This window comes from Eschrichtius robustus, chromosome 3 (assembly GCF_028021215.1).
Source record: "Eschrichtius robustus isolate mEscRob2 chromosome 3, mEscRob2.pri, whole genome shotgun sequence".
Lineage (NCBI taxonomy): Eukaryota > Metazoa > Chordata > Mammalia > Artiodactyla > Eschrichtiidae > Eschrichtius > Eschrichtius robustus.
The window spans coordinates 20,967,087-20,979,451 of record NC_090826.1 but is presented as its reverse complement, the minus strand read 5'-3'; the positions used below and the strand labels follow the sequence as shown (position 1 = coordinate 20,979,451).

The 12,365-nt window shown below is 41.9% G+C and overlaps 1 protein-coding gene across 4 annotated transcripts in view; it reads right to left on the bottom strand.

Annotated features, from left to right (window-relative positions):
- The window catches only part of DHDDS (dehydrodolichyl diphosphate synthase subunit), a 32,406-nt gene that overhangs the window by 9,919 nt on the left and 10,122 nt on the right, over positions 1-12,365 (bottom strand). For 3 of the 4 annotated variants that reach the window (XM_068539217.1, XM_068539218.1, XM_068539216.1), the window contains exons 7-8: positions 7,395-7,509; positions 4,759-4,866 (exon numbers count right to left, since the gene is read on the bottom strand). In XM_068539217.1, the coding sequence (XP_068395318.1) occupies positions 4,759-4,866; positions 7,395-7,509 (223 nt within the window). Of the gene's footprint in view, positions 1-3,062; positions 4,041-4,758; positions 4,867-7,394; positions 7,510-12,365 lie in introns of those variants that run through there. The other variant, XM_068539219.1, reaches the window with a different exon arrangement.

Genomic DNA, 12,365 nt, shown 5'->3' with positions numbered 1-12,365 from the left:
TGGTCTGGATCTACCTCCCTATCTCAAAGGTGTTGTAAGTTCTTCTCAGGTACTCAGCCTCTGAAAATCTAGGCTAATGGAAGTCCTAATAGTCAATTTCTCTCTCCCTGACCATACTGTCTACTCTCCCTGTATAATGACCAATCAGGGGAGAGGGCGTTAATAATTACCTTAGACACTTCTTATGCAGACCTTATGTGGTCTTGGTGTAAGGGCTCCAAGGAGCTCGTTTTGAGAAATGGGGCCCTAACCTATTAATATAAATCTCTCCTGGGCATCAAGCCTCTCTGCTCTTGTTCTCTCCTCAGCCGAATTAGGGAACAAGATGTAATAGCCCCCCAAAAAAAAAAAGTAATAGCCCCTCCAGTATATAAACCCTCAAGTCCTCTGACCTCACTGGGGCATGGAGAGGATTCAGGTCTTGGGTTTCAAAACATTCATTAGCTAATGACAAGTCTTCCCATAAGTTCCCATTTGCCACAATCAATATGCCCAGGTCAGTAGCATGGGGGGTGCATTTCTGAGGGTTGTTAGAGACAGTACCTCTTGCTGGAAACATGATGTTTTGACGAGCACCCAGAGTCTCCCTGCTAAGGGAACTGTACTGGTGATGGGATGAGCGGGGTGCTAAGTGTCCGTGGTTTTTCTGGAGACAGATGAAGTCTGAAGAGCCCAGAGACATACATGGTGAACGATATAGGCCACCAGTCTCTGAAAATGAACTCTGTTCCAGCGCTTTTAGTGTATTAGCTTACTGAAGACTTATCACAAACCTGTGAGGCAGGTATTATTATTATCATTACTCCTCTCATTTTACAGATGAGAAAAGTGATTCTCTGAAGGGTTAAGTAATTGCCCAGTCAGTCACACAGCTAGAAGGCAGTGCCATGACTCAAAGTCAGGAATGTCTGAGACAATAGCTGAAGTTTTAAACTTCTCTTGAGAAGAAGATAGTGACTACCTGAAGAGCACTAGAAATAAAATGGTTGATTGTTCCACCCTGGCGTTTAACCTCTGACAAATGCATCAAAGGAAGTTTAGTGGGAATATGTATATTCTCCCTCTATATCATTACAGATTAAGTGGACCGAACACTTATTCCTCATCTCTGTCAATGATCCCCCCATGGACCTACCATCCATGCAGCTTGTAACTGAGGATCAGTGGCTCTGTACTGCTGCCCACCCCTTCCTTGCCCTGATTTTGTATCTGTCCTACTGTGTCATAGTCAAGATTTCTTCCATTTGCCAGCCCCCATTCTGTAACACGGATGGGTGACCACCTGGAAACTGCCATGGTCCCTTCAGATACCAAGGTATAGCCTCCAACAATTTGTAGCTGAGTTCCTGTTTCCATTAGCATCCATCAGCTGCCTTCATCCCAGTGAGCTACTATAGATCAAGAACCCAACTCCCTGCCCTGGCTTCCTGCAGGGAATGGGGACATACTGGGCTGGGCTTAGAGACAGAGCAGCTCAGAATTTAACAATGGGAATTTGGGAGATGGGGCAAGAACGCAGATGTGGAGGCAGAATACCAAAGGGTATGGGAACAAGGAACTGTGAAGAGTCCAATTTAGTGATGATACAGGATACATACAAGGGAGATATTAGAAAGATCAGCTCTCTGGTCTGAGGCCAAACTGGTCAGGATGTTGTCAGTCTGGATTGTACGCTTAGTGCTTCTGCTGAGGTGCTAAGATTTCTAGAAACAGAGTTTGAGGGCTCCTGGGTAGAGGAAATCTGGCCAAAACCCCTATGAGGTCTGCTGAAAAAAGGTTCAGGGCAGTCAATATCTCTATTACTTTGGTTTCCTCACTCTAAAAATGGGGGCAATTAATAATAGTATGTACCTTATAGAACTACATGGAATCTAAGTAAAAGGATGCCTGACACGTAAGAACGCAATAAATGTTTGAAATTATGATTCTCAGGTACCAAATGAAACTCTTAATGGCTGTCCTCAAACACGCTCCACCCCATCCTAGGAAACAGCAGAGCCATCTACCCAGCTGCCCAGGCCAAAACCTAAATGTTTTGGTTCCTAATAACATTAACATTTGTACTCATTTGTTTTATCCTACAAGATGCATAAAAGAGTTTCAGAGTTACATCATCAACATTACCACTAATAAACCTCTTAAGTAATGTTTAAGTTAGCTTTCCAGTTTGTATTATCCTTAGAATATATCCTACTAAAAATGTATAGTCAGAGAACTATGTTCAGGTAACTGGAATTAATCCCTTTCTCTGGGGGTTATATTATCAACTTAGTTTCATTTGTTTCTGTTTTAACTTTTGTTTTGCCTCCATCTCAGTCCACTCAGCCCTCCCCTTCTCTACAGCTGCCACCCCACCTCAAGGCACATTCTCCCACCTGGACTACTGTAGAAGTTTGGTCTCTGACTCCTGCCCTCTGAAAATCCTGAGTGATTTTTACAAAATGTAAATCAGATCCTGTCACTCCCCCGATCAGAAGTCTTCAGATGTGCCATCAGGGCCTACAAGGCCCTCAGTGATCAGAGGCCTGACTCCTACCCAGCCTCATCCCACATCCTTCTCCCTCATGCGTGCTGGCCTCTTTCTTTGTTCTTCCAAGACCTAAACTTTATAACTTTAGTATCCTTGCCCTTGCTGCTCCCTCTGCAGAGAATAATTCTTTCCCCCTGGATTTTTACCCATCTGGCTCCTTCTCATCTTTAATATAATGGCTTAAAAAAGACCTCCTTAGAGAGGCCTTCCTTGACTGCTTTATTCAGCACCTCCTGCTCTCTTCATTACTTTCTAGCATATCACCCTGTTTTCTTCATTGCCTTATTACAATCTGAAATTATTGTATATACTTGTTTACTTATTATCTGTCTCCTCAAGTAAAAATATAAGCTCCATGAAGGTACGGATCTTGTCTGGCCAACTAACTGCTTGACTCTCTTGTGCCTAATACTAACATAGTGCCTGACTCAGACCAGGTACTCAGTAATAGACATTTATGAAATGAGTGAAACTTGAGGTAATTCCTCCGATAGCCATGTGGGAAAGTATCTGAGAAACCTGAAATTACTAAAAGACTTCTGAGCAGCCAACTTAGAGACAAGAATATCCATACACAAAAGCTCGTGCACCAAGATCCTCTGGGCTTCATGCAAGGCCAGTTTACTCTCACTTTACAGACATAACTCTAACAAGCTTGGTTGCCTGGTTTCCTTGCCTGTAGCTGATTTAAAACTGGAAATAGGAAGAGAAGGGAAGAAGGGATGCTGTCAAAATTAGCCATTGACCATATATAAGAAATCCCAAAGCCAAGTATTTTGAGACAATCTAGCTTAGAGAAAGAGTCCCACCCTTCAAGGCCATCCTGCACAGTGAAGTTACTTCAAGATGGCAGTTACTAACATATTATCGTTATCAGCATCATTAGAATGTGATTATTCTAATCATCATCATTATTAGCAAGTGCCTGGTATACAGAAGGTGTTAATGAATTATGCACAAGACCTGTTTCAGAAAGTTTTCTATCAAAATAGGATTAAAAAATGTTTTAGTTCTTAGAGGGAGACTTGGTCATGCGGAAAAATCTGATATTCATTCCTGACAGTGGACAATTGAGACTTTGCTGTTTTTCCTTTTACTTGAACTCAACTTCCTTTTTCAATTTCCTCATATTCTGAGACTAAATGATCAAGCACATGACCAAACCGTCATGATTTGATTGACTTATTCCAGGAGTTCTGGACTTGGGATTCATGGAACGATTTCGGGAGTTACGTGAACCCCCAGAAGCAGTTTATGTGTTTCAGGGATTAATGTAATTCTATGCAAAATGCCATGTGTTAGAGTGATCTTTGCAATTTTTCTAGGGAAATGGTCTGCGGCTTTCGTTAGCTTCTCCAAGGAGTCTGCGATGCCAAGGGGACCGAAAAGCCCTGACTTACATCATTATTTCCTCCTGGCCATTACCTCTCCAGACTCAAGAAGCAGCACCAGCTTTGATTTTAAAATTCTGTGACCTTGGGACAGTTACCCTGCCCCTCTGTTGCCGTATCTGAAAAACAAGGACACCAAGCCTGCTGGATTGCTGGAAGGGTTAAATAAGAAAACTTACATGAAAACACCAAAGTGCCTTAGTAGACCCTCAATACGTTAGCTGCCACCACCACACACGCTGCCATTATTACTAAGAGTCCTAATCAGACGTAGGTGACTCTGCCTCCTAATGAAACCTGTTTCAAGATCTGGTGATCAAAACTGAAAGCAGAACTTCAAGTCTTGGTAGAACACGGTTTCATACAACAGAAAGACAGTGCTATTTCATTTTTAATCCCTCTGGAAGCGTCTTGGATTTTGTATACTTCCACTTCTACAATCTTTTATTAGGCTAATTCCTTCAGGGAATAATGGCCAACCTCTCTGAGAAGCCTTTCCTGGGTTTCCATAGTAAAGAGATTAAAGATTTATAACTTGAATCCCAGTTCCGTCTTTTACTGGTTATGTGTCCTTAGCTAAATAATTCTGATTTACTCATTTGCACAAATGGGGCTAATAATACCTAGCTCATTGGGTTCTTGGGAACACTGAATGAGATAGTGCACATAAACTGTTCACAGTGCCTGACACATAGTAAATACTCAGTAAGTGGTAGCTACTCATCATTATCTTTAACATGATTATTAGCAAGTGCCTGACATATATAGCCGTGGGTGGTCAATCAATGCTAACCTCTTCTTCCATTCCATCCAGTCAGGCCAGCCCTGAACTCTTACCTGAAGCATGCTATGGTTCATCTGGAACTGCAGGATGGCCTCACAGAGGTTCCAAAACGTGTATTCTGGCCACAGAACAGGCTGGAACACCAAGCAGGAGTGGGAGGTCTGGGAAAGGTGGGGAAGGAAGAGAGTATGGTTTAATAACGTTACTGGAACATATCCCTGGTCAGGCTCCAAAGAAAGAGCAGGCTGATCACACCCAGAGATGAGGTTGGACAGGCATCCTGAGCTGCAGCTGCTGCTGCCAGCCCGGATTCACTCACTAATAGGGGGACGGGTCATCTGAGGCAGTAAAATCACCTGCCTGTAGCAAGGCAGAACTAAAGCGAGACTAGATCAACATTTCCACCAGGATTTTTCTAAGCCAATTTTAGGACTATGAAATAACATCTAGATTATGTTATTGGCTCTTGGCCCTTAGAGGTCATCTGGGAGACACAGTGTCTGATAAAAGTCAGCAATGAACAAATGGTAGCTGCCACTGTTATTTTTAAGTAGCAGAGTGTGGGACAATGGTTAAGAGCATGGGCTCTGGGGCCAGACTGCCTGGCTTTGAATTCTGGCTCCACCGTTTACCATCTAGTTGACCTCAGGCAAGTTGCTTAACTTCTCTGGGCCTCAGTGTCCTCAACTGTAAAACTGGGTGATAAGAATAACTAGTTTTTAAGGTACTGTGAAAATTTAACAAGATAACATACATAAAGCAGAGCACAGAGCTGGGTGAACTTTTAACAATAATCACTGATATAGGACTCCCTTTTGGAACATTCTTGACAGCCACTGCTTGACACCTTTAGTGGTGAGGAATTCAGTGCCTCAAGGGGGATAACTTTAGCTGTCAGATAGCTCATTAAGTTAAACCAATGTCACCTACCAAGGTCTCAGGTCTTTTCTCTGGAACAACTTTATTTCTTCTTCAAAGTGACATTCTTTCAAATATTTGAAGGCTAGCTTAGAGCTGCCTGTTATCTGTTCCCAAGGTTGTAATGACTTGTTCAGTTTGTCTTTTCCAACAAACTCTAAGTTTTAAAATAGTAGGGATCGGGTTTCCCTGGTGGCGCAGTGGTTAAGAATCCGCCTGCCAATGCAGGAGACACGGGTTCGAGCCCTGGTCCGGGAAGATCCCACATGCCTCGGAGCAACTAAGCCCATGCGCCACAACTACTGAGCCTGCGCTCTAGAGCCTTTGAGCCACAGCTACTGAAGCCCGCGCACCTAGAGCCCGTGCTCCGCAACAAGAGAAGCCACCACAATGAGAAGCCCACACACTGCAACAAAGAGTAGCCCCTGCTTGCGGCAACTAGAGAAAGCCCACGCACAGCAACGAAGACCCAACGCAGCCATAAATAAGTAAGTAAGTAAATAAATAAATGATAGTAGGGATTATTTCTAACTTGGTTACTGCCATATTCCTGGCACAAAGGAGGAACTCAATATTTTTTCCCCAAGAGAATAAACTATCACCATTCTTCTCTTTTCCAGACCATTATTCTTCACTCATTCCTTATAGCAGTGGTCCCCAACCTTTTTGGTGCCAGGGACCGGTTTCGTGGAAGACAATTTTTCCATGGACAGCGTGGGGTGGGGGGATGGATGGATGGTTCAGGCGGGAATGCGAGCGATGGGGAGCGGCAGATGAAGCTCCGCTTGCTCGCCTGCTGCTCACCTCCTGCTGTGCGACCCGGTTTCTAACAGGCCGCAGGCTGGTAGTGGTCCGCGGCCCAGGGGTTGGGGACCCCTGCCTTATAGGACATGAGCTTCAGACTCCTTGCCATCCAGGTTGGCCTCTTCTGCTAAGTCCTCTAGTTTACCAGTGCAATCTCTTAAAACTCAGTACCCAGAAGTAAACTCTCCAGACGTAATCTGACCAGCAGAATGGGCCATAAAACCACAAGCTGCACATTATACTGCTTTCAATATAGCCAAAGACTAAAAGTATCTTCAGTAGCTAAATCTTGTTAGTTCACTCTTAAGACTATGGTCCATTAAAATTTCCAGAACTTTACCATGGGAATTGCTTCCAAGCCGAGTTTCTCCCTTCAGCCTCTCCTTGAACAAGATTTCCCCCAGCCAAGTGCTACCCAGGGGCCAAGTTAACAGATGATGGAGATTTTCAAGCAAAGACAAACTTATTTGGACATGGGCTTTTAGAGAACTACCTACACTGGGATAACTGAGCTGAGAGGCAATGGCAGGCCCCGAAGAAAGAGTTTGCATACAGTTTATATCTCCTGTGGCCTGTGCTTGGGTAGATGCAGCCCTTTATTCTAAAGGCGAGAAATTATTAAACGCAAGGCAAGGTTCTAGCCCAGAGGTGCTGGGTGACATGGCAGGTTACCAGGGCAGGAGTTTATGCTCAGGGACCTAAGGCAGAAGTCCGGTTCCTTGAAGAGAGGTACAAGTAAAGCTTTCACCACAGCTGGATAGCCTTGATTTTTCCCCTGGGCATTTTAGACAGCAAGAACTACACAGGCTCACAAAGCCAGGGACAGATGAGGAAGGGACAGCAAAAGTTACCAGGCACAGCCTGGAGACATTTCTCTGGATTTTAGCTGACCCTCCAATCTGTTTTGTGGGTGCAGTCACAGTTTTCAGTTTCGACACAAACAGAACAATGGTTGGAAACGACCTACCTGCCAGAGGAGAAAGTCGCTGAGCCTCACTTCCCCAGAAGTCCGTATCAAGATGTCAGGATGAGGAGAGTGGTTGGTATAGAGGCACTTATCCAGCAGAGACTCAGAGACATCGCTAAGGTGAGTGGGGAAGAGACAAAGATAAGTCCACATCTCTTTTTGGATTATTCTCATGGTGAACTTCCTTACATAAAGCTTCCCAGTTTATAGAACACCATCAAATACATTAGCCAATACTACCTGGTATGTAGAAGGCCCTCAGCAAATGCTTGATAAATTAATGAATGGTTTCAATCCTCACAACTACATTAGGTACTTCTATCCTCACTTTATAGATAAGGAAACTGAGGCTCAGAGAAGATGAAAAATTTGCCCAAAGCCATTTAGTTGCAGCCTAAAACCAGATGCACCCACCAGAATATGTGTTGTCCTTCACTTAAAACATCTTGTTTTTAAAATGGATACACCTTATGACCCTGCAATTTGATGAAATACTATGCAACTGTTTTTAATAAAGATAAATCTAACTGCATTGATTTGGAAAGATGTCTAAGATGTAATATTAGATGAAAAAAAGCACGTTTCAGAAAAAATACAGTGTGGAAAATACACACACACACTCACTCACACGTGTGAATACATGTATATATAAACAAAGAACAAAATCTAGAAAGGCATACACCATTCTATTAATGGTGATTACCTCTGGAAGGTTGGATAAGAAGGAAATACTATCTCTTTTTACTTTATATACTTCTGTTATTGTTTGAATTTATTATAGAGAACATTTTTAAAACCTTAAATTTAAGTCATATGGACCCTGAAACACTTCAAAAAATCCACTTTACTTAGGATTTGAAAAAACAGCAAAATGATGAGCCCTCTTGTGTTTGATAAGAGCTACTTTCCCAAGCAGACACTCAGAAAGGAGACGGAATGAAGGAAGAATGGGCACTGGCAGCATTTATCTTAAGTTAAACTCTCCTGTCCATGGAAAGAGGGTATTTGCAAGACTGGTGTGTGGTGGTTCCAAGAATGCTGTTTACCTATCCTGCCAAGTACCCAGAGGCAGGATTCAGAATCTCCAGGTGGTAACAGCTGCACCTTAGGAAGGGTCTAGAAGACAAAATTTCTGGGTGGGAACATTTTTCTGGGAGCATAGTCAAAAAAGAGCAGAGATCTGGGCTGAGTGTTCAGAACAAGGATCTACACTTACTAGCTGTGTGCCTTTGGGTAAGTTACTCCATCTCTCAGTCATCTTTTTGCAAACCACAGAGGGAGCTTTATTTTCTGTACCATCATATGGTAAATAATATTCACTTACGACTGGGCAATAAGAAGGGCTCTGGTTCAGATTTCCCTGATAATTTCTGAGTCTTGTCTTGACAGCATGATCTTAATTCTTTAATTAAGAATGTGAAACCTGGGAGATCCCTGGTGGTCTAGTGGTTAGGATTTGGCACTTTCACTGCCATGGCCTGGGTTCAATCCCTGGTCAGGGAATTGAGATCCTACAGGCCACATGGAGCAGCCCAAAAAAAAAAAAAAAAGTGAAACCCTGTGCAATCAACAATTTCTCAGCTCTCTTATTTTTGAAATGGCACATTTGCCCTATCTACTTATAGGTTATTGTGAGAGTCAAATCGAATGAAATAACAGATTTGAGTGTACCTTGGGAACTATAAAGCACTACATAAATAAGAAGAATAAAGGTTATTTCCAGACACACTACCCTGATGTGGGACTTTGGATCCCCACATAACCCCTCTGAATCCCCACATAACCCCTCTGAATTTCAAATGTGTCTGCATTTTTTTTTTTTTTTGGCCGCGCCGCGCAGCATCAGAATGACGTACAGATTTCAATTCCCCAACCAGGGATCAAACCCGCACCCCCTGCAGTGCAAGTGTGGAGTCTTAACCACTGGAGCACCAGGGAAGCCTGTCAACTAAACTTTTTAAACCTTGGTTACCTGGTCTTATAAAATAAGACAAATAATAGTCACTACCTTATATGAAAATTAGATGAGAATATGCATGATAAACTCCTACTAGTCTCGTGCCTGCCTCATAATAAGATCTGATGACTATTATTTATTTATTTATTTTTAGTATATTTTTTTGATGTGAACCATTTTTTTTTAAAGTCTTTATTGAATTTGTTATAATATTGCTTCTGTTCTATGTTTTGGTTTTTTGGCCACGAAGCATGTGGGATCTTAGCTCCTGACTAGGGATCAAACCCACACCCCCTGCATTGGAAGGCGAAATCTTAACCACTGGACAGTCACGGAAGTCCCTGGTAACTATTAGTTATTAATTTTTATTTTTATACTGTGTTTTTGTTCATTTCAACCTTCCTATAAGGCAGTCAGTATGCCATAGTGAAAGAGAACACAGGCTCTGGAGCCAGGCTGGAAATCCTGGTCAACTGTGTGAACTTGGACAAGTTATTTAACCTCACAGCAAGGTTCAATTTATAAAAACAGTATCTACCTCAAAGGGTCTAAGGATTAAATGAAATAACGTACGTGGAATACTTAGCAAGTGCTGGGCACAGAGTAAATGCTTAGTAAACATTAGCAATTATTATTAACACTATTGTTTTAAGAGGAAGACAGAGGCCTACAGATGGTCAAGACCTGCTCAAGAGAGTTTATTAACTATCATTTATGCTAAACCTAATTCCTTCTTCTGTAATTTGAGATTCAAAAAACAATCGATTAAAATGACTGCTAGAAAAAAATATATTACCCTGGAAGAAAGGAAAATGAGGAGTTGGATGGTGGTGATGAGAGAACAGAAAAATTCCAGTTATGGGAAGGGTAGAGCCTGACTGTAATTAACTCATTGACTCTCTGTTATAAATATGGATTTGTCTAAAGCTGAATAATGTAAAGAGCACTGCCTCAGGCCCTGATCAGCCCAGTCTGAGTTGAACATCAAGCTTCCTGAGCTGATGGGTTGAGATATCAGCCTCCTTACCCTAGTAACCCGCCCAGCCCACGCCATGTCTGCCTGACTAACCCATACAGGTAAGTTACTAAACCATGCAGGGCAGAGAAAACGGATATGAGAAAACTAGCTGGGCAAGAAGCAGGGGGTCAGTGGCTATTGCAATGTGTTATCAGTATAAATCACGCTGCACTAGGAGGCAAGATCAGAGTTCTAGTTCCAGGCATGAATGCATATTAAATCTGCTTGCTAAATAGCTTTTTTTCTTTTTAGCATAAACATTTGTCCCTTATTTTTTTTAAATATGTTAATTTATACAAAAAATTATATAAAACATTAATGGTAAAGCACTAAGAATATAATGAACTATGAAATCATTCCCCAAGCCAAGAATCAGAAAATTATCAATAACTTTCATCTACTTATATATCCCTCATCTACTTATATCTCATCTTCCTGCCCAGCCCCCATACTGCCAACTTAACCAATATCTTAATGTTTTTTCCCCAACAGCTAATTTTCAATCCACGTATTAACTGACCTCTCTACAGCATTTGACACTGTTGCTCCCACCAATGCACACCCGCCACCCCACCTGCACTAACAAACACCCTCTTTTCTTGGCTTCTGTAATACTGGCAGCCCTTTTGTTTCTACCTTTCTGGTTGTTGATTCTCTTTTTTCCTTAAGGCTCATTTTCCTCTACCCAGCCAGTAAAACTTATGAGTTTCTCAAAACTCCATCGTAGGCCCTCTCTTCTTCTCACTCTAGACTCTCCTTAGATTCCTCATGCTCTCTCTTTGCTTCAGTTACCATACTGCTATCTCCGGTCCCCACTTCTCTCTACTGTCAACCTGATATCTGTGTTCAACATCTACAATATATCCCAAACCAAACTCCTGACCTTCTTCCTCAAACTGCAGCCTCTCAGGTTCTCAGCACAGCGAAGGGCACCACTATCCACTGTTTTATAAGTCAAAATCCCTGGAGTCACCCATAACACATCCTTATCCCAGAGTCAATCCATCAAGTCCTCTCGATTTTTTTTCCTCTCTCAATAATATTTTCTTTTTCTTTTTTTTTATTTTTTGAATTTTATGTTTTTTAATACAGCAGGTTCTTATTAGTTATCTATTTTATACATATTAGTGTATATATGTCAATCCCAATCTCCCAATTCATCCCACCACTCCCCCACCAAGTCCTCTCTATTTGATCTGCTTCATAGCTCTTAATGCAGTCTGTTTGGTCTATTCCACCATCACCACCATAATCCAAGCTCCCTTCCAAGTACTCTCTACTTGAATTATTCCAACAGTATTTGTGCAACCAACAAGCTCTTCATAATACTGCCTCTTTTCCCAGTTACTGCTTATCCTCTCACCCCCTTCTTAGGTCACTTATCATTTCCTCTGGGGAGCCTTCCCTACCAGGTCCATTCCTCTTATTATAAATTCTTGTTGAACCATGCACCAATGCCTTTATCATGCTTATCATCATTATAAATTTATGCTAATTTGTATAATGTTGATAATGTTTGTTTCCCTTACCAGAGAGCCATGAAAGCAGGAAATATGTGTTTTTTATTTTTACCACTGTATCCCCTATATACAGCAATGTGTCTGGCCTTTAGTTGGCACTTAAAAAATATTTGTTACACGAATGAATGACTGATTGAATGAATAAACTACGTGGCACAGAAAGATCACTCAGCTGTTGGAGAGGAGAGGGATTCATAAAATAGCCTTAAAAACTGTCTCCTTTTCTTCTTATCTAATTTCATTCTCACTGAGAAACTTCTTCATTTTTAATTTAGTTTCCCAGGAAAATCGAATTACACCCAAGAAGGGAGTCAGAAAAACTCCTGGGTCCCACAATCCCATATATAATAAAGGTAAGGACAAAAACTCTAGAATCAGACAGTTTTTGATAGGAGTCCCAGCTCTGGCACTTACTAGCAGAATGACCTTGGGACAGTCATTTCAATGTGAGCTCAGTTTTCTCATCTATAAAATGG